Consider the following 20,051-nt stretch of genomic DNA (forward strand, 5'->3'; position numbering starts at 1 on the left):
TTTTGAAAAGGGAGGAAATAAATCAGATTATTGCTCTGTGTATTTTTTCAAGTAACATGAGAACGTTGGAAATGCTCAACAGAGTGATATCCCATGAACGAGCGGAAGAGAGACTTGAAGATATGTGTATAATTGCTTATTTTAACTATTTTACTTACTTCCAATTTGTGTGCTAAGCTAATTGACTGCTGGCTGTAGCTACATATTTGGCAGACAGATATATTAGAGTGGTACTGATCTTCTCATCTGACATGTGAACGTGAATGAGCACATCACTCAAAATGGCAAATGACTGTCGTTTTAACTGAATCTATTAAAATGAAAATTAAAATTATTCTCCCACGTCTCTTGAAACCAGTGGGACAACATGATGAAGCAGACAGCCACAACTGAAACAACCAACTGCTCCAGAATGAAAAAGGAAGTTTTGATTCTATTAGGTTTTTATTTTTGGCGATCCACTTAGAAGAGTACTGCAAGGCCAAAGGTATGTCAATACTTGAACAAAGTGTATGAACTCCTACTCACTGCAGAAAAGCGCTCCACAGAATTCTGAGAGGTCATCCCAAAGGTTTTGGATGGTTGAGGTTAGGGCTTCATTTATTTAAAGACCTGCTTGGTGCACAGGACTATTGTTAGGCTGAAATAGGAAAGGTTCTTCGCCAAAATGTTGCCACAAAGCTGGAAGCAACTATTGGCTAAAATATTGTTTGTTGAATTATTTAGATTACATTAATCTGGACTAAGGGGCTTAGGCCAAACCTTGAAAAACAGCCTAAAATCGTACACACAAGGAAGAAGAAGAGGGAAAAAGAGAAATAAGCAGAACTGTCTTTGTATAGTCATAATTCGTGTTGAACAAAGGTGACTGAAGAAAGAGTAAGGACACTCCATCTGTCAGAATCCGCCTCAGTTTTATAGTGTCTGTATCTGAAATTATAGCTCATGCATTGGAGTATGAAATATCTTGTAACCATCTCCCTGACAAAAAAAAGTCACATGCTCCCATGTCAAACAAGCTACCCATAATTCAGCTCTCCGCTGTGGCAGAACCCCTCTCCTTCCCTCCCTTCGCTTTCACGCCATCCCACTTCAAGCCCACTTCTTGGCAACGCTTTACGCCAGACCAAAACAATTTAGCAATAAGCTATTTGCGTTTGTAGGGATTCATTTTCAGTTGTTTTTACATTCTCCTTTTGTAGTGGGCTCTGATTGCCTGTCAGAACTTCCCCACTCACTGAGAGAATAACGGTTTGCTGGAGCTGACCACCCTACTGAAAAAACCTTGCCCTGTTAAGACTTGGAACAGTCTGCGCTTGGAACATGTCGGCTTGCTGACAGTGTTAGATGTTATATTTCAGTTCCTGTTATCCTAAATGACAATTTCACATCGTCTACGTGTTGTGCCTATTTTGAGGGGGTTCACTTTTGCTGAAAAAAAAAAAAGAAACTATGGAGTGCACGAACAATGGAGAGCATATTTTAACACAATATTTTTAGGTATTCTAATTCAGTTTGATGTGTTTAAATATGGTACTTTTTGGCTTAGGATTCTTTTGCGAAGGTTCAAGGAAAAGAAAAAAAGCACAACGATGATGCAGCTGAATTTTACGGATCTGTAGGGGTCAGTAGCTGGAGTTTAATTTTGTTCATGTGGACACACGCACACACAGACACATACTAAGACACAGTGTACCCTATGCTTTATTCAGCACCCATTAGCATCATGGCAGCACACAGGGTGCCAGCAGTGCATAAGCAGATCACATGCACCAGGAGAAGTCCCTCTGACAGTTTACCTTGTTCAGCATGTCTGTGTGTTTTCCCTACCTCAGCTCCCTCTGAAGCTCTTCTCTGAATCTGTTGATCATGTGGGTATGTGAGTGTTGATGGGCCAAATATTACATAAACATTTGTTCCTGCAACACATAGCCAAAACTGGAAATCAAGCATAATGCTTTCGTCAGGACAGTATGTTTGCTCAGGACACACACACAGGCGCCACTAATATTCAATTAGACAAGCATCCAGCAGTTCCTAGAAAACACATGTTGACAGGATGTCAAATGTGTGTGTGTGTGTGTGTGGGGGGGGGGGTTATCAGCTATCAGCTGGTTTTGAAGGGCAATACATCTGGAGGACCCTCGTGTGGGACTCCATGCCATAAACATGCATCTGAGGTTAATGCTGGGGACAGACCAAGAGGTCCTTGAAGATGACTTGAGCTGAAACGGAGGTGCGGATCATAAAAAATAACAGAGTGGGGATGAAGGGTGCTTATGGAAATGCTGGGGCTAACACGAGGTTCCGGAGACACCGTTTACTCAGCCTGCCAGCATTAGAGGACTTGGCCGGTGGTTCCTTTCCTGCTCTCTATCCAGAGGGGGAAAAACTGAGGGGACGCAGAAGCAGATCATGTTCGGACAGTGGCATCATATACACTCATGTCACAGTCTTGGGTTAGCAATATTTTGGATTTGCAAAAGCAGGGGGATTTTCTGTGCACTGGTACATCACATGCAGCTCACACTTGAATGGATACTTGGAAAACTGTTAGGTTTACTGGAGCATAAAGCAATGCAACAGATGACAACAAATATGTGTTAAGTCTTTTGTGGGTGATCTCATATCATTATGTAAGACAGTGGCGCCCGTGCCAGACCCTAAGACAGAGTGCAGGGAAGACATTCAGGTGCATGCCGCTGAGCACGCAGCTCTCCTCTTTGCCTGCCATACTTGGAAATAGTTGGTTGAGCTTGCTCCACTTGATTACCCCAATAACAATGCCTAGCCAAGCTTTTAAAAGCAGTTTGGTAGTGAAATGTTTTTGAAATAATTGCAGCTTTCATGTTTACAATAAAACAACATCATAAACTTTAACAGTTTAAATCATTCAGCTCTCCAGTGTCGGTACAGTAGCTCCTGGTCATTATGTAATTCGGTTTAGGCAGCAAAGGAGTTAACACAGCTGTAGTGAGCTACCTCTGTCTGAACCATAGTGACTGTGGGACCTCTCACGTGGGCATTCAAATATAATCACATGTTCGTGCACATTGCACCCACTTACCCAAACTTTTACCCCATAAAAATCACAAAAATATCTGATCCCGACAAATTTGAAATCATAACAACGTGGGGGGAAGATTACAATTCCCCTTTCAATACTCTGGTGGTCTCAGAATGTGAACTGAAGAATGGAAAATGAAGGGGGGCATTTGAGGACAGTGAGAAACTCTACCCCAAGCACATTTAGACCGAAGTCCAAAAAACTGATGGACCAAGAGTGGAAACGTTTGAAAGGAAATTTATGATCAAAACTGCTTCACCATGAGTTCGCTTCTGTTTTGCTCTGTATCCCATCCCAGAAACAACACCTGAAAAAATATGAAGACAGTGTTTTAGTCAATGGCTCTGTGTTTCTACAGAAGGAGTGTCCTCTCATCCCTCATCCAGTTGCAAGTGTTTCACTCGGGAAATGTATAGCTCAAATGAGTAAAGTGCCATTTGATGAGTCAGAGGGAGAGGGAGTTCTGGTATGAATGACAGCCAGTGAGTCAGACTGCTGCACACGCACACAGGTGGCTTTGGTTTTGTCAACCAGTGCTTTTCCTGTAAGTACAAGACACCAGCAGTGAGTGAAGCATCCACAACCCCTCATCTCACCCCTCACTGTGCCCTGCACCACCATCCACATGCCAAGCCCAGTCACAGTAGGCAGGGCCGGGGAGACAGGAGTCCGGGTGTCTGCTTCAATTCTCCAAACTGGGATCGCATTGCAGAGGAGAATCCATTAAGCGAGTCCTGGACTTTGGCTGACTCCTCAGCAGCATAGGCTCCTCATCATACCCCCCCCCCCCCCCCTCCTTTTACTCCACCCACGCGAACTCCCACCCCCCGCTGGCTCGAGTGCCAGGAACTAAGATGTATGGGTCTCTGCAGAGAACCGCCTCCAAGGTAGCACTTCGCCCCTCTGCCAGCAAAAATAAGACATTCTGCTCTCTCTCGCCTGCTCGCCCCCCCACCTCCCCATCCTCGTCTCAGCAGCACAAGTCCCTCCACATCTCAGTGGTCTAGGAGCTGCCAGAAGCTGCAGCCAATAGCTACAATCTGCTTTGCCCTCTTTTTTTCCCCCAATAGCTTTGAGAGAAATTTACTTTGCCCAAGAAAATTTATGTAGCAAGAGCCCTGCCAGTTTAGAAAGGCAATGTGTGTTCTTTGAGATAGGTTGCTATGTACGCAAGAGTTGACCACAGCATTTATTGTTGTTAGGTTGGAAATTAGGAATTACATGAGCTGTGCAGTATCTGGACTTGGCCATGTCTGAAAAAAGAAGCAGGCAGTACCTTCAGCACAGTTCAAATATATGCATAAAAAAAATCTAAATATCAACATGCAGATACACTTGGAGATGGACACACACAAACTCAGTTGTGGGGACATGTAATTGACTCACGCTCATGCTGTAACCCCATGCACTAATCATAACCGCAACAATGAATTGCTCTACTGTAATCCTTACCCTAACTTTAACCCAAGTCTAATTATAACTCTGTTCCAAACCCCTAATCCCTGAGTAGCCCCTTTTCAAAATAATGACAAGACTTTCTAATTTTAGAGAATATTAGTTGCATTCTTTTTGGGAAATGCGATCATCCCACAGATTTAAAAAGAAGTACAACAACACATAAATGTCATTATGGCCCTGAGCACATTTATTTGTAAGGAGAAATCCTGACATCCTGCAACCTTAACGGTTCATCGCTTTTGCCTTTAAATGGTCTTAACAACCAGCTCTAACCTATAATTAGTTCAGCATCATGTCCTTTCATGTCAGCAAATTTTACAGACTTTTACATCCAGTGAGTAAGTTTCTAATAAAAGATCTAAAAGCACTCACTTATCTGACTACTTCTATGTAGTCAGGACAAGCTACAAAGCAAACTGGCACCAACTAACGGAAATGTATGAGTATTTGACATCTGTCTTTGTACTTGCGGTAGTTCACCAATATTGGAGCTGAACAACTTGAATGTATTGAAGTATGAATGTTCTCACTGACCTAATGCACACATCTGTATTCTGGGTCCTGTGCGAAAATGTCGACATTTGAGCGCAAAGGGACGGCTGTCTGCATCCTCCTGAGTGGACCAGCTGAGTAAACACACTCCACAACACATAACCCCCTTCCCCCCCCAAAGAAAAATTAAATTCCATCGCATTCATCCCATGGCACCCATTTGGTTTGGCCCAGAGTTGACATCACACCTACTCCTTATTTCATAACATACTACAAGGGAAGTGTTTAACGTGCAGTACCTCACATGCTGATTTATGACAAGCCATAAAAGGTAGGACCGATTCTGGTGCAGCATGTCAGCTTTTGAGTGAGAAAAAGAAGGACATCAGGTGACTGCAGGGAAAAGTATAAAGTGGATGACATGGGAAAATGCACTGGGGTGTACTACAATACAACCAACACAGGTTTTCAAAACTCAACACATGACAGAAGAAACACAGCATTCTGCCCCAAATGAATCTTTCTCTTCGAACATCAGGGACAATAAACCACCTGATATACCAATGCTTCAGATTGTAAATATTAAGAAGAAGTAAATATTAAAGCTGCTCTTGCTGATACATTAACACTGTGCCACAACAGGCAGATATTTTGAGCAATGGATAAATACATTGTACACTCCCCTGCCCAGCACCAAACATTCAAGCATCCAATGAAGTTAGCCACTAGCTAATGAACAAAACAGGGCATTTTACCTAAAAAGCATAAAGAGGTGGAAAGCAAACTAAAGGTAAAAGAGAAGTGGATATTTGACTTTGTCAGGTTGCAAGAAACTCAGCTCTAAATGAATGTTAGAATGTTACATTAGAATACTGTTTTGCTCATTAGCGGAGGGATAGTGGTGAGTATACAGTAGACTGATGTAACTGTGGCATTATGGTTAGAAAGCTGACCATTAGTACAAGTTCATCATTGGTTTATTTAATACAGGTCTATCATTCAGCTAAAAGGCTAAGTACACAGATACAAATGCTGCAACAGAATCAACATATTACCATCATTCCGAAGACAGCTACAGATGTTAATCACTACTAACATTGGTCTCTAGCTTTCATCCCATAATGCATCTGTTTTCCTAATGGCTGTGGTGACTTGAGGATGACCATGTCCCTACTCATAAAGCTTGTGTGGTCACACAGTGGTTTTAATAGCCTGACAATGATGTTAACCATTATCCTGTGGTCTTATTAAAAAACAGGCATGATTTGATGATTTTAGCTTTTATGAAACACTCTATCATATTCTCTAACACACACACACACACGCATCAAGTTCAGGAAGTACAGGCTAATTAGTAACAAAGTGTATGCATGTTCCTTTAGATCTCTACTGACATTATAAATACGATGGACAAAACAAAGAATCAATCGTTACACTAACTATAAACAATGTAGACAATATGGTAGTGACAAATACTTTAGACTCAAAAATGAATTCAATTTACTTGAAACATAGGGCTTCAATTTCCTTGGGAAGTATTTTCACAGATTGTTTATATTTTTTCACAATCCAATATTTAGACTTGTGTCAATTTAGGCAAAGCACAGGGAGACTATGTGACCCACCTTTGCTACCTCTTGAACTTACATTGACAGTAATTAGGGTATTATAAGGCCAGTGCTCAACCTGTGTGCTTGGCCAGCGACACAGTAAGTCAATAAAACAAGTCTGACAGATACATTTTTGATTAACATCCACAGCCACAAGGTTGAAAAGTATTAAGGCACAATGACAATTTCCGAGCAAACTAGCTTTCATGCTTTGAGACTCTTTTGGAGAACTGACATCTACCACAGTCTGATCAGTTAGGTAATACGATAATGCCGTGTTTTAGAGTGTTGTTTCTGTCTTAATAATACAAGAGTAATGAAGGATTTAACAAGAAGCAGGCAGAAAAGCAGAAAGGGTTTTGTAAAAGAAGGCCAGGATGAGTGCTGTATATAGAGAGCCAGCACCATGCTTAGCACAACACATTTCCTGGAATTGCAGTGCTTCATGCTGTGATTGGAAATGAGGCAGACATTTGTTTAGTACAAGGAGTGTTAATTTGTCAGAGTGCTAATTAGATGCAAGCAGCCCTTGTTGCTCAGCATGCCAACTATAACACTGTATGTGAAATGGTACCCTCGCAGTGAGCAAATGACTGAGCTGGATTGATGGAATTCCATAAAGGCCAAGGACATTTATCACTGGATGTAGAAACAACTAAACACAAGGGCAGTGTGATACCAAGGCCAGGATGTGTGCAGCCAAAACTGTTGATTGAGCAGGGAGGGATAGAAAGGGGGACCTTGAGGCATATTCCACTTTGGCAGATCCTCACCTTGGTAATATAAGACTGGTGAACCAGCATGGTTTTCAAGAATCTGGCAACTTTTGCATTTTACATTTGGGCTGAAATTCATGATCCTTTGAATACTGCTCTTAGCCGCTACATGCCATCTGATGTGGTCAAATAGTTTGCAATGAAAATATCGTGTGTGAGAGAGATTATCTGACATTTACTTGTACTTTTTATTTTGAGGCATAACGAAACAGAACAGAATATCTAAAGAAAATTATTTTATCTAAGTCTCTCTAATGTGGGAGGGGGAGCAGCAACTCTTACTCAATTTTCTGGATAAGCTTGTGACATCTCTTTCAGATGAGTGTTGGGAGGAAACAGATAAAGCTTTCCATGTGGCATGTTCTCTTTCTGGCTCATTCTTTTGCCCTGCTGCCAGAGACCTCTGTTTAATGTAGTGGTACAAGGAGGACGAGGGGGAGTAAATGGAGAAACTTCAGGGAGAACACTGAACATGCATGAAGGAAAATAGTCCTCCCAAATGACCATGATGACTATAGGAGACAGACTGTGTACTAATCTGGGCTAGCGGCCAAGGCAAACAGCCTGAGGGGGCAAAGGGGAAGCCATAGTCAGAAAGAGGAGAGTTCAAATAAAGTATATCGAGGGTGGACAGGACAAGGCGAGACAAATGTCATTACAGTGCAGAAATGAAAATATGAGACACCAGGAGGGAACCTGGGGGTTGTAGGAGTGTTTCCTCTGGGGAAGGGGACCAAGGTCTGGTTGCACAGCAATATGGAGCCACCTGTTTAATGGTGCTTAACATGCACAAGCACAAACATGCTGCACACATGAAAACAAAATGTATACTGCACACTGCATGTGCTGCCTTTCCCCTCTTTCTCACACACACACACACACATACACACACTCGATGACCTCCTGGGTTCTGTGCTTTCAGTGCAACGGTATGTACTGCCAAGTCACACAGCTTGAGCAGCAGGGAGGTCCAGAAATCCAGAGGGAGATGGTACGTGACAGAGAGCATGCTGTGTATGAACGTGTGTGAGTGTGTCAGGTTGGAGGAGTCCAAGTGGATATTTAGTGAATGCTCTCAAAAAACCAGTCTGTGAGTGCTTGCATGAGGGTATATGAAGAGTGGCAGTGTGTTTTGACAATTACGTACGTTCCCAAGTTTGTTTTCCTGGAAAGAAAAGGATAGAAAAGATGGTGCAATAAGACAGAGGGCACAACATCTGATATCCATATGTTCATTTGTTTTAATCAAGTTTGTGGCTTCATGGAGCCAAAGTAGCTGCCTGTAAAATAAAGAGTACAACGAGAGGCACACAACATCAGCCATCTCTCCGTGTCGGCTTGTGTGCGTGTGTGACCGGTTGCATGCACACGTTTTTACAAACTGTGCCTGGCTCCATCACAGAGTGGAGAGGGCATGTGAGCTTCATGCTGCATCGGTTGCTTTCTCCAAACTCTGAAAGTGATTTTCTCACCGTATCTCAGAGGAAATGATTCATTAGGATCATTCTGACATTGAATAAGAAGCAGCCATGCACCTCAGGCTGGTGCATTTGGAGAGTGCACAGAAATGAAGGGGAAGATGGGAAGCAGCCGATGAAGGACATGATGCAGGGGGATGGGATTAAAACGGCAGGGATGGACGGAAGAGGAGAACTGGAGAGGCATAGCTGGAGGAGAGAAATGTTGAAATGAAGAAGATAGGGGAGGAGATGGAGGGACGGGGACGGGGGGGACGGGGAGGTGGAGGGGTGCCTCTGTGGCTTTGAGTCAACGTTACAACGGCTCCCAGGCAAGCTTGTCTTTCCTGGAACACCACGGGAGCACTCAGCACGAAAGAGAATATTGCTATGTACTATGTTTTTTTTCTGAGGTCATCTTGCACACATCTTTGTCAATTGTTTTAGTATCCTGTCTCACCGCTGCAGCACTTGGGAAAGCTTTGCCACCTCAGATGAGTATATTGTGGCTTTATTTAGGATTAAATCAGAAAATACAGACAGAAATGTAGTCACTAACTGCAGTATATCTGCACGGCTACATGTGGCTTTTCAGTTTTGTCCGTTGTCTGACTGTGTTTGTGTAGGATAATTCTAACTTGAATTTTTCAAAATTAAACAGGAAAAATCCATAGTATGGCCTGTTGACTTAATGTTACTAGCCAATATTCACATATTGCATATTGCATTTCATTTGAATGTCTGACATCTGAAGTCCGCAGTCAGAATTTCTGACCTCTTACTTCTGTGATCCCCAGCGTCTGGGCGTAGAAGAAACATCCATGCAGTGTTGAACAGCTGCGCTTCCCAACCAAGTTCGATGAATAACGCACTTATGAATACACACAGTTTTCACTGGCACTGTCTGCACGCGGGACCAGTTCTACAAGGTATCAGTAGTTTTTCCAATTACGTATTTTTACAGTTTTATATACTTTTTGTAGCTTGACTACCATACATATTTTTTCCAAAATAAGGTCCCATGGTAGTCCACCGGAAGGGGCCTCCCCACACTGTAATTTGTACAATATATTCTAGTGGTGGAGCTTAACGTAGCTCCCTATCTGGGTGAAATCTGCCTATCAGTGACACTATGGTTTCGATCTGGTCTTGTAGGAAGATATTTGTTGGAGTTGCCTGAAACAGCGTGCAGGGTGATTTTATAGCACTGGGAAGCCAAATCAAAGAAGCTGCCAATATTCAAGATGTTCAAACACTATGTATTTACTGCTGCTGACCTGAAAGCAAAATTTAACATTCTTGAGCTACTAAGGCTCCAAGCTAATAATTCCAAACTCCCAACTTCAAGTGAGTTTAGAGAGGAACAAAGCAGAATGCACAGCTCCATCTGGAATCCCATCCCAACATCCTAAAGTGATCTACCAACATGAGTGCTGAGAGGAGATAAGGGGGCTCTGACTTATGTGGAATGCAATTTGGTTTAAGTTGAAGATGAAGGGGAGTGCTGAAGATAACCCAGACTTGTTCCAGAAGCGGTTAGAGGTAGGAGGAAGAGTGAAAATGAAGAAGAGAACAAGCAAAGATAAGAAAGAGAGGTCTGGATTATATGTTAAGCCTCATTACTCAACCACCCACTCAGTTTAATACAATGAGGGATAGAGACAGACAGAAAAACAAAGTGAAAATGCAAACATAAATAGCACACAGCATACAATTGTGTGTGTGTGTGTGTGTGGCAGCGTGGGTGTTCATGTCCTCCCCATGACCTTGTGCTTCATTGTAATAAAGTGGCAAATTATGAATTAGATAAGTGTGAGTGAGCTATTGGTCTGGGAACACAGTAACCATCCCAACCACACTACATTTAAGAATGTGACTTTCTGCCCCCAACTTCATCTATCATCTTGTAAAACCATAACATTTCCACTTTCCACTGAGTTACTCACAATAGTCACGCCACCCTCGACGTACCTCAAACCCCCGCCGAAAACGTGTTAAATGGTTGGATTCCAGATGCATTCAGTCCTGAGACGGTGATTTACTTGTTATCTGTCACAACCAGACAATAAAATCACACTGCCAGATGGTAATTCATTGTCATCCTGTGCTGAAGTGGTGTTTTGCAATGATCTTGGCGACGGCGTCTAGGAGGCCTGCGACTTGTTGTTACTGATATGTGTGTCACCTGTACTTCCATTCACTGTCAGTCTGAAACTCCAGTTTCTGAAGTGAGGGATGCAGGGTATGAAGGATAGCGAGGGAACCCCAAAGACATATGGCCTTGATCAGAGCAAGTTCTCCCATTACATCATTGTCACATAATTGACTCTCATCGTCCATCGCTCTCTTTCCTCCTTTGTTGTCGGGGCGAGTGGAGGCCGCAGCCATTGAAATTTTCCTCTTTCACGTGATTATGCTGTTGACTGCGGGCTGCAACATTAAAGACCACGATGCGTCTGAATATTCTGCTCATACAATTCTTTCCCAACCGGATATTTAGCAGACAGTCGGGCTCTTCTTTTCAAGGATCTCCTGATTTATTAACTGAAACTCACGTTGGGCTTTAAATGGGACAATATAATGTCTGCTTCTGCGGCTGACGTAAGCTTGTTAAGCATTTAACAACCCTAATAAATCATAAACACTTCAGCCCTTACAGGTCAAGGCTAACATTAGCAAAGGGGACCAGTAATCGCAGAAGTGATATGAATGAGGTACAAGTCCTGAATTCATTTTGTCATCAAATGCTACATTAAGCAGTTGCTTTTCTAGATCATCATAACACATGTCACATGTACCACCATACAGCTGCTGAGCTTCAGTGTAAACCAGCGAAACTCCTCAGAGCTCCCAGTACGATAAAGGGCAACTGCCAGGGCAGCTTTTGTGCAGTCTTGCTGTTGTTGTTAAGCGTAAAACAAAGTCAAGCTGCCCATTCTCTCTTGCCAAGCTCATTGTCGTAGTTATTTTTCTAGCAGGAGCGATTCCTAGTGTGGTGAACTCCTGTCTGTACACAGAGCAGATTACCTCTGCCGAACTTGTTCATAAATAAAAACCACATGCTGCAACATATAATAAAAAACATGATAATAACCCCAGGCCTGATGGCAATGACGATGTGACTCAGTCTCAGTGGTATTTATGCATTTTGTCATTGCTCTCTCTCTCTGTCCAATTATCCATTTCTTCCTGTTCTTATGTACTACTTTCCAGAGATATTAACTGTAACGTTTAATAAAATGGCAGCTCTATTAGATTTAGGACTTAACAGTTCACTGTGATGATGTGACTGTGCATTTTAATGTTAACACACCTCTCAAGTAATCATATTACTATTTTGCACTAAGTACAGCATAAATAACTGTCAAATCTAAAAACTTTGTTTAAATAAAAGCTCTACTGTATGTTACAAGTCATTTTTTGGGTAAAAAGTGTATCGAGCTACTGTAAAATACACTGAATTTAAGACATGATTGACTGTTTTTATAAACTCTAAAGGCAATAGATGTTTACTGTCATCATTATTCACCTTGTTTTCTTTTGATTTCATATAATTTCAGGATATTCAAACAAACGTTTGACTTTGGCAATAAACACTTTTATGATCTGGTAATGAGAGGAAATAAAACTTAATGAATGAGCTGGAAAGTGGTGGTCAGGCTGGGGTCTTTAAAAAGGGATGGTTCAGATTTTTAGAAAGCCCATTCAGCTTCCTAAGAACTGAGAGTCCTTTCAGTTCTCCAATAAACTGCTCTCTGCCCGAGTGAGGCTGAACACATGAGGAAGTGAAAGTTGTACATTTATATCCACTTGATAATAAATCCGAAAGGAATTTCATCATGAACAGCTGTCCTGATAGTGTTTTGTTGTGTTTCTCTGTCTAAAAGGAGCATCCATGGTCAGCTTTACTGTACATAAGGAGATAATAGTTAGTCTTACTAAATGTGCTTTACTGTAGTCAAAGTCACAAGGATGCAACCCAGACAAGAAGGAGGAATGCAGGCCAATAAACTAGGCTACATAGTTGATACATTCAACTCCTCTTAGATCACTTCTCTGTTCCACTGTGTTTATTACGCATCATTTTGTTTCCTGTTACCAACAGCCCAATCGGTTCCATTTGTGGTAGCCCATGAGGACATGCTCCATGCACAAAACCCAGCTCTGAATCGAGGTGATGAGAGAGAAGACACAATGTGTAAGAACGCGTTGTTCCAAATTTCTGATGACATTACTCTTAATCACAGAGAGAAAGTCTCCCTAAACAAACCCTTCCACTATGTGCAACCACAGAAACCGCATCCTGGTGTTTCTCAACACAATCTTGACCCGGTGACAGCTCTTGAAATGTTTCACAGCGACATACGCACAGCTATGATGTGTTGTGTAATTTCTAAAGTCAAGCAATATCATCTATCAGAGAGCGCCGCATGGAAAGGTTGGAAGAGAGGTGAGGTAAGGTGAAAAGAAGAGGCAGAGAGAGGAGGAGGAAAGGAGACTTCAACCTTGCTAAAGCGGCTGGGTAATATCACTGCAGCTTTGAGACACTTTATGCAAGCTGCTGGGTGTAATCTGGAAAACAGCAAAGGAAAGGAGGCCAGTGATGTATCTGTTTGCAGAGGAGAGACTGTGAAGCTCGTCGGAGGGGAACTGCAGGAGCACACAAATGTACAAGTATAAAAGTCTCCAGAAGAAATACGTGGCTCAACAATACAGTGATTCATCACAATTAAGTAGATGTAAACCTATACAGTGTAACCCTAACACCCAATCTATCAGAGTGCTGCCTGTTGTCTCTGCTCTCCCACAGTTTAAATCTCTTCGCTGAATATTGGAATATCACTCCAGCACACACCTACAGTAAATCATCATACACACACACACACACACACACACACACTGCCTGCTGCTGTGTAATTCATTCCTATTCAGTCCCCGCTCAGTGATTTAAAGTGATTGCTTTAGCAGTGCAGCAATCCAGCACAAGTCTTCACCCACACATGTTCACAGCAAGTAAATCCGTCAGACGTGTTCATCATAGAAAGCTGTCTGAGGCGTTGGACATTATGGGACATGAAGCTCATTTTTTTAACAATGATTTGCGTTCCTGTGTTTCTATTTTGCATACCACTTGTTGAGTAGGTTGCCCTATAGGGCACTTTTCCACTGGTGTTTTTTTTTTATCTTATTATTCAAAAATGCATCATGGGATAGGTGAGGAAGGGGAAGGATAATTTATCTTCTGAGCTGTAAATTCACACCTGTACCTGTCGTAAGATCATCCTTAGTAAGTACCTTTATTTCAATATCCTAACTAAATGACAATATGTGATGAATTTGCAGTGGATAATGATTTTTTGTCAAAAAGTAGAACCAGAGTAACAGCCATCAGGGTATTCACTTGTTGCAGGAGATTCTTTACATGACACTAGCAGTTTATGTGATGACAGCGTTCCTACGACAGGCCATCACACTTTATCTGAGAAGATGAAGGCAAAGGCCTCATCATATGATCAAACTGCTTCCTGTGGGCCCACCAGAGACGAGCTCCACTGTCACCACAGGTCACAGAAACGGTGACCTTGCACTCCAATAGCCAGCAGCAGATGAGCCGGCGCAGGAAGACATTGCAGGAGTCCAGGAAGTGGCCCGGGTAGGAACATGTTTGAAGAGAGTGTTCTTTTGGCAGGAGGGGCGGCTCTGCGGTTTATTTTTGGGGCCCTGCTGCTTTCCTGTTTTCTTTCCTGAAGCAGGTCTCAGGTTAATGGGGACAGATAAAACATGAGATGAGAGACATTTGTCAGGGGCAGCTCTTTCTTTTTCACACCACAAATGATTCATATGGAAGCTCATCCATGTCACAGGCTACTGACAACCCAAACACCAATATGTCTATCAGCAAACGACTGTTTTCCAAAGGGGGAAGCAATGTGTCAGCTTTTATTCACTCAAATCAACAGTATGTGGATGTTTTTGACCAATGTGAAAGAAAAAAATCAAAAAGACCAGCAACACAAAGTGGATGACAATGATTTTGGAAGCCAGTAGGTGGCAATCTTCTCAGCAGTTCTCATCAAGTACCTGTGTGCCTCTGAGTGAAGGGGCTACAGACTGCAGGCTTTAGAACACCTCAGGAGGTGGTAGTGACACTGTCATGGCAGACACATTCGACAGTAAACAAACAGCGTGCATGCAGTCCTACGATGTAGGGCTGTATCAAATGTAGCAACAGTAGAATCTCAACAAAAAGGAGCCCCAAGATTATGCATTCACCAGTTATTGTGGTTCTCACTGAGCTCTGGTTTGCTCAGATTCATGTCTGCCTAACGCCACTCCAATCAGGCTTTAAATGACCATTCCCACTGAGCTTGACACACAAAGCCTAACTGAATGTCCATCGGGGTCCTCCAGAATCAGTGGGACATTACATTGATATTGCTGATTTTATCAGTGTCCCCGCCATTGTTGTTTATCTGAGGTCTGTGTCTTTCATTTCCCTCTGAGCCAAGACTGAAGCAAAATTATTATTGCTGCACTGAGGAGTAAAATGACTAAATCTCTGAGGAGGAAATTACACTTGCAGACAAGGAGTTCAATGTAATACATGCATGCATACAAATATTCTCTTTTTTTTTCAGAAAATTTACATAAACTGATTAAGTGTGAAATCACAGCTTCAAACATTATTTATTTCTTTGTACAAACCAGTTAGACATGGCCTGGAATAAAAGGAAATGCTTTACGCTTCATGCATGTTGCTGCTACTCTTCTGTCATGTTGTGAACTCAAGTTACTTGACATCCAAAAACGCCAGACAAAATATCTACATTTTCCCCGTTGTAAGCAGAGGACTTCTGTACAGAGGATGTGTGATTCAGGAGAACAAGAAAAAGAAAACAAAACTGCTTAATTAAAATAAATGATAAACCATTTCTGTGAAGTCCGAATAAAACATTTCCCTTGAGTTCGTGCACATTGGCCAACATTTCTCATGTCAACAAACTACTGATCATATCAGTTGAGCAAGACTTGCACTGAGCAGACAACGCTGTAGACAGATGCTGAGAGAGGAGCTGTGATTGGCCCGTCGCGGTGGGTGTTTCCGCATTCCGCGCAGACCTGTCAGCAGAGGCGCAAGTTGGACAGGGGGGACTGTCGCGTCTGTACAGAAGCCTTCTCAGTCATTCCCAGAGGAATAGCGGTCCATCGACAGGGAGCAGGGATGCCTTACATGTTGATCAGCACGCAGATCCGACTGGTGTGTATCCTGCATCTGTGAATGACTCGTGTCGTGTTTTTAGAGGAGACGCGCTCGAGTTGGACATTCAGGAATTTACTGATTTGCTATAGCAACGCAGCGCATATTACTTATCCATCAAGGTTACAGCTTACAGTCGTGCATTGTAATATTCTGGATGCGGGAAAACAACAAACAGTCCAGGATGCAAGCAGCGTATATGCTTGTGTTGTTTTCTCTTTTTTTTTGCCATGGTGTCCTGAATTAAAAACACATGTTGCATAGCCTCTTGTTGCGCATGAACCTAATTCTATAGCCTCAGAGTACTGGATGATCTATTCTTAGACTGTCCAAGTTATTAGAGATTATGATCCGCACCTGTCAGAGGGCTGCAGGTGTTGGCAGCGATATGCATTCAGATCCTACACAAATAACAGACAACAGATCTTGCTGTTGCAAAGCAATAATATCTCAGTTTATCTTAAGCAAATTATCTGCTGTTTAGTTAATGTAATGAATTACTTCTAACAGGAGAATGGGCCAACAAATGTGGGAGACGAATACTCTGATCCAGCTGTAATGAATTATCTGGGAGCAAGGAAAACGACCATGCTGGGAAACAATTTGTGAGTATTGTGAGTATGGGACAATCAGTTATTTTAGCGGGAGGACATAAAGCGAATGCGGCAGGGGACAAGTCAAACTTGGGTAATACCTTGAGGTAGAAAGTAAAGTGAGAGATTTGTGGGCATAATTCGGCTCAGGGCATCCACCCACAAAAACACAAAGACTTAAATGTTCCTCACAACATGAAGAATTTTTCATTTAAATGAAACCATCGCCACCACCATCTCACACAAAACCGTAATGAGTAAACTCTAAGCACACGTGCAGAGTCGAGGCTCAGGTGTACTGTAAAACTGCTCACACCATGGTAAATTTCCATATTTAGGCATTTAACACTTGGGTTTTGTTTCATTTTGGCAGTTAACATGTACATATTGACAACAGAGCTGAGATCAGGTCACGTGGTTGAGGAAGGCTGCTGCTTTGCAGATTTAGAATAAACTATTCAAGCTGATGGAATACAGATCAGGGAAGTGTTGTCATTGGCAATCTGATTCAAATGCTGCTGGGAAATGAATCAAGGTGTGGAAGGAAGTGAACAAGCACCAGAACAATTAACAGCATTCTACTTTCCAAGAAAAGTTTACCGAAAGACAGAGAAATCCCACATCTGTTGAAAGTAGAATTACTTTGTGTTTATGCTCGTTCAGCTCAGAGTACCATGTGGACGACCCCCCTCGCTTGGTGCTGGACAAGCTGGAGAGGATGGGCTTCCGCGTGCTGACGATGACGGGGGTGGGACAGACGCTAGTGTGGTGCCTCCACAAGGAGACGGAGTGACCGGAGTGCTGACTGGATCAAAACACCTGTATCAGGCTTGGTTCTCTCTACATTCGAACCACTGACAGCTCCTAAGTCAACCCTTTGTCAAGCGAAAAGAAAGTTCTTAAATTGAGATTATCCCAGACGTAAGGTTGCAGATTACACTCAATAGGTGACAGGGCACCAGTTTCAGGGGGAGGCCGAACTACATTCCAGAGATCAAGACCTTTCGTCCATACTGTTTGCTATTTACCACTGGAAGCAAGTGTAGGGTGTGAGGGCCAGGTTTATTGTTAATGTCACTTGGCAGTAGAATGTAATTAAAGGCATGTCTGTAAATTCAGCCCAGGAAAAAGGCCTCGCCCAAGTAAATAAAACACTGTGCACTGTGTATCATATGCTCATGATTAAATGATGTAATGATATGGATTGCTTGTGCACTTATTAATAAAATAAAACAATTTGCCCTTATTATTACCACAGACACAATGAAACACATGTAACTTTTTAATAATTCATATAACAGACACTTATCAAACATCACTTATAAAAGAAAATTGGAAACACACTAATGTTGTGAGCTCTTGCAGCTCTGTGGCACCTTACAGGGATGCTGCATGCCACCAAACTGAGGCACCAGATCTGCAGGCACACAGAGTGCAGAAGTCTGCCTGTGAGAGCCAAAAAACACTGGGTGGTTTCATTACAGCCCCAGGTCAGCCAGCGCATGTCTGGGGCCAGCCCATCACTAACCCGCAAACCAGAAACTTTGCCAGTCAGCTTGCAGCCAAACTCTCAGCTAGTCCTGCTGCCTCACATATGACTGAGCTTCCACCTCCACTCTTAAAATTAAAAGGTGGTGGTGCTTCCCAGTTTAGTAACCACGGAGATTCCACACACCGACCTGACAGGTTTGACTCAGACAAGGAAAGGAAAACAGGACGGAAAGGGTACTATGAAGATCTCAATGCCATTCTGTAATCATTGATGGGATGCAGTCTACAAAAGGCTCATCCTCCCATCCTGGTTTGCATGCAGCACAAGCCACTGCGGGCTTAGGGAAGGGTTGGTGGTGAATGTGTTTCCTGTAATCGTATTTCCTCTGTTGTCATTTGGACAGAGTTTGTGTGTTTCTGGGCTGTTTTTTTGCATTGCCGGGATATGAAAAAGACTACACATAAACAAAACCATGTGATGAGGGGATTTTGCAGGAGGAGAGCAGCAGATGTCTCCCACCACACCACTCCACAGCTGGACATTGTGTAACAGAGCCACGGCGAGGCAGCGCAGACTCGCGGAGAAATGGATGACTGGGTTGGATGTTGCAAAGCTGCCATGTGGCTCCTAAATAACACAATGACAGGAGAAAGCGCCGCCACACAAGCCCACAAATACAGACACACCATTACGCCACAGTCCCCCAAGGGACAGGAAAATAAGACTATTTGGATGGATAGATGTTCCACAGGCAGAGGACCTTGTTACAAAACTCATGGGTGACCGCAACACTGTAATGTCTGACTTAATGTGGGTCACGGAGTGGTAGCGTGTCATTTCAGAGAGCATAAATAAACAATGCAAAGTATCTTCTTAGTATCTGTTACATAAGCCTGTTGTGCTTACAATACAAAACAATAAACTTTGAGAAAATTTGTTGAGGTCAGCATCACAGAACAGAACTCTGTTTCTGAAGTTTCTGAAGCTGACATGTTCCTCAGTGTAAGCTGGTTGACTGCCCATCACATGATCCATCGGTACCAAGGGTGGAGTGAAGTGTATGAAATGGAAACACTGAGGTTGGTACGTTGCCCCAAAGCAAGCACACCCATTGCTGCAACAACTTGGCTTTAAACATTCCTGCAACATCCTGCATGAAGGAAAAATGGATGTTCATGTACTGTTCATGCTTAGTGCAGCAGTTCTCACGGGACTCGCTCAGAAATTGTCTAAGGGTCCCCTAAGTGAACGCCTTTCGCTGGTGATTAAAGCAACAGTCCTTTTGAAAAGAGAAAAAAAATGCAATTTGCTTACTTGCTGAGAATTAGATGAGAAGACTGATACTTCTCTCATCCATTCTGTCCAATTCTAAGCTGGAGCCAGATGCGGTTGTACGGGAGGATATGTGCCAGACAATTTCTTGGCCAGGAGCAGTGACTTCTCCACTAGTTGCCTGGGAACCTAATGGTGACAACAAGACTCCAGAAAGTCACCTCTCACTGCCAAGAAATAGTTCTGGATCTAACCCTCCTGTCACTCCGCAACGTGTCATTTATATAGCGTGGTTATGCACGCATTAAACAAACTAGATAAAACATGTTAATCGGTGAGCCTTAAAGGTGCTGGTACTGTAGGTGGATTGTTTTCTACGTTTGGACAGAGCCAAATTGGCGGTTTCCCCTTGTTTCCAGTCGCTAAGATAAACTTATCCTGGCTCCGGCTTCCTGTTGAACAGGCATATATGAGAGCGGTATTAAAGTAATCTAACTCTCAGCAAGAAAGTGAGCAAGTGTATTTTATGTAAAAATATTTGTAGAAAAGAAAAAGGATACATGTGACAATATTAAG

The 20,051-nt window shown here is 42.7% G+C and overlaps 1 protein-coding gene across 1 annotated transcript; it reads left to right on the top strand.

The window, feature by feature from the left end:
* The first annotated feature begins 15,946 nt into the window (after nucleotides 1–15,946).
* gchfr (GTP cyclohydrolase I feedback regulator) lies at nucleotides 15,947–17,952 on the top strand. Its single transcript, XM_046412338.1, has 3 exons — nucleotides 15,947–16,118; nucleotides 16,629–16,723; nucleotides 17,375–17,952. The coding sequence occupies exons 1-3, from the start codon at nucleotides 16,083–16,085 to the stop codon at nucleotides 17,502–17,504; spliced, it is 261 nt and encodes an 86-aa protein (XP_046268294.1). The 5' UTR covers nucleotides 15,947–16,082; the 3' UTR covers nucleotides 17,505–17,952.
* Nucleotides 17,953–20,051: the final 2,099 nt, after the last annotated feature.

Source organism: Scatophagus argus, chromosome 15, assembly GCF_020382885.2.
Source record: "Scatophagus argus isolate fScaArg1 chromosome 15, fScaArg1.pri, whole genome shotgun sequence".
NCBI classification, from domain to species: Eukaryota; Metazoa; Chordata; class Actinopteri; family Scatophagidae; genus Scatophagus; species Scatophagus argus.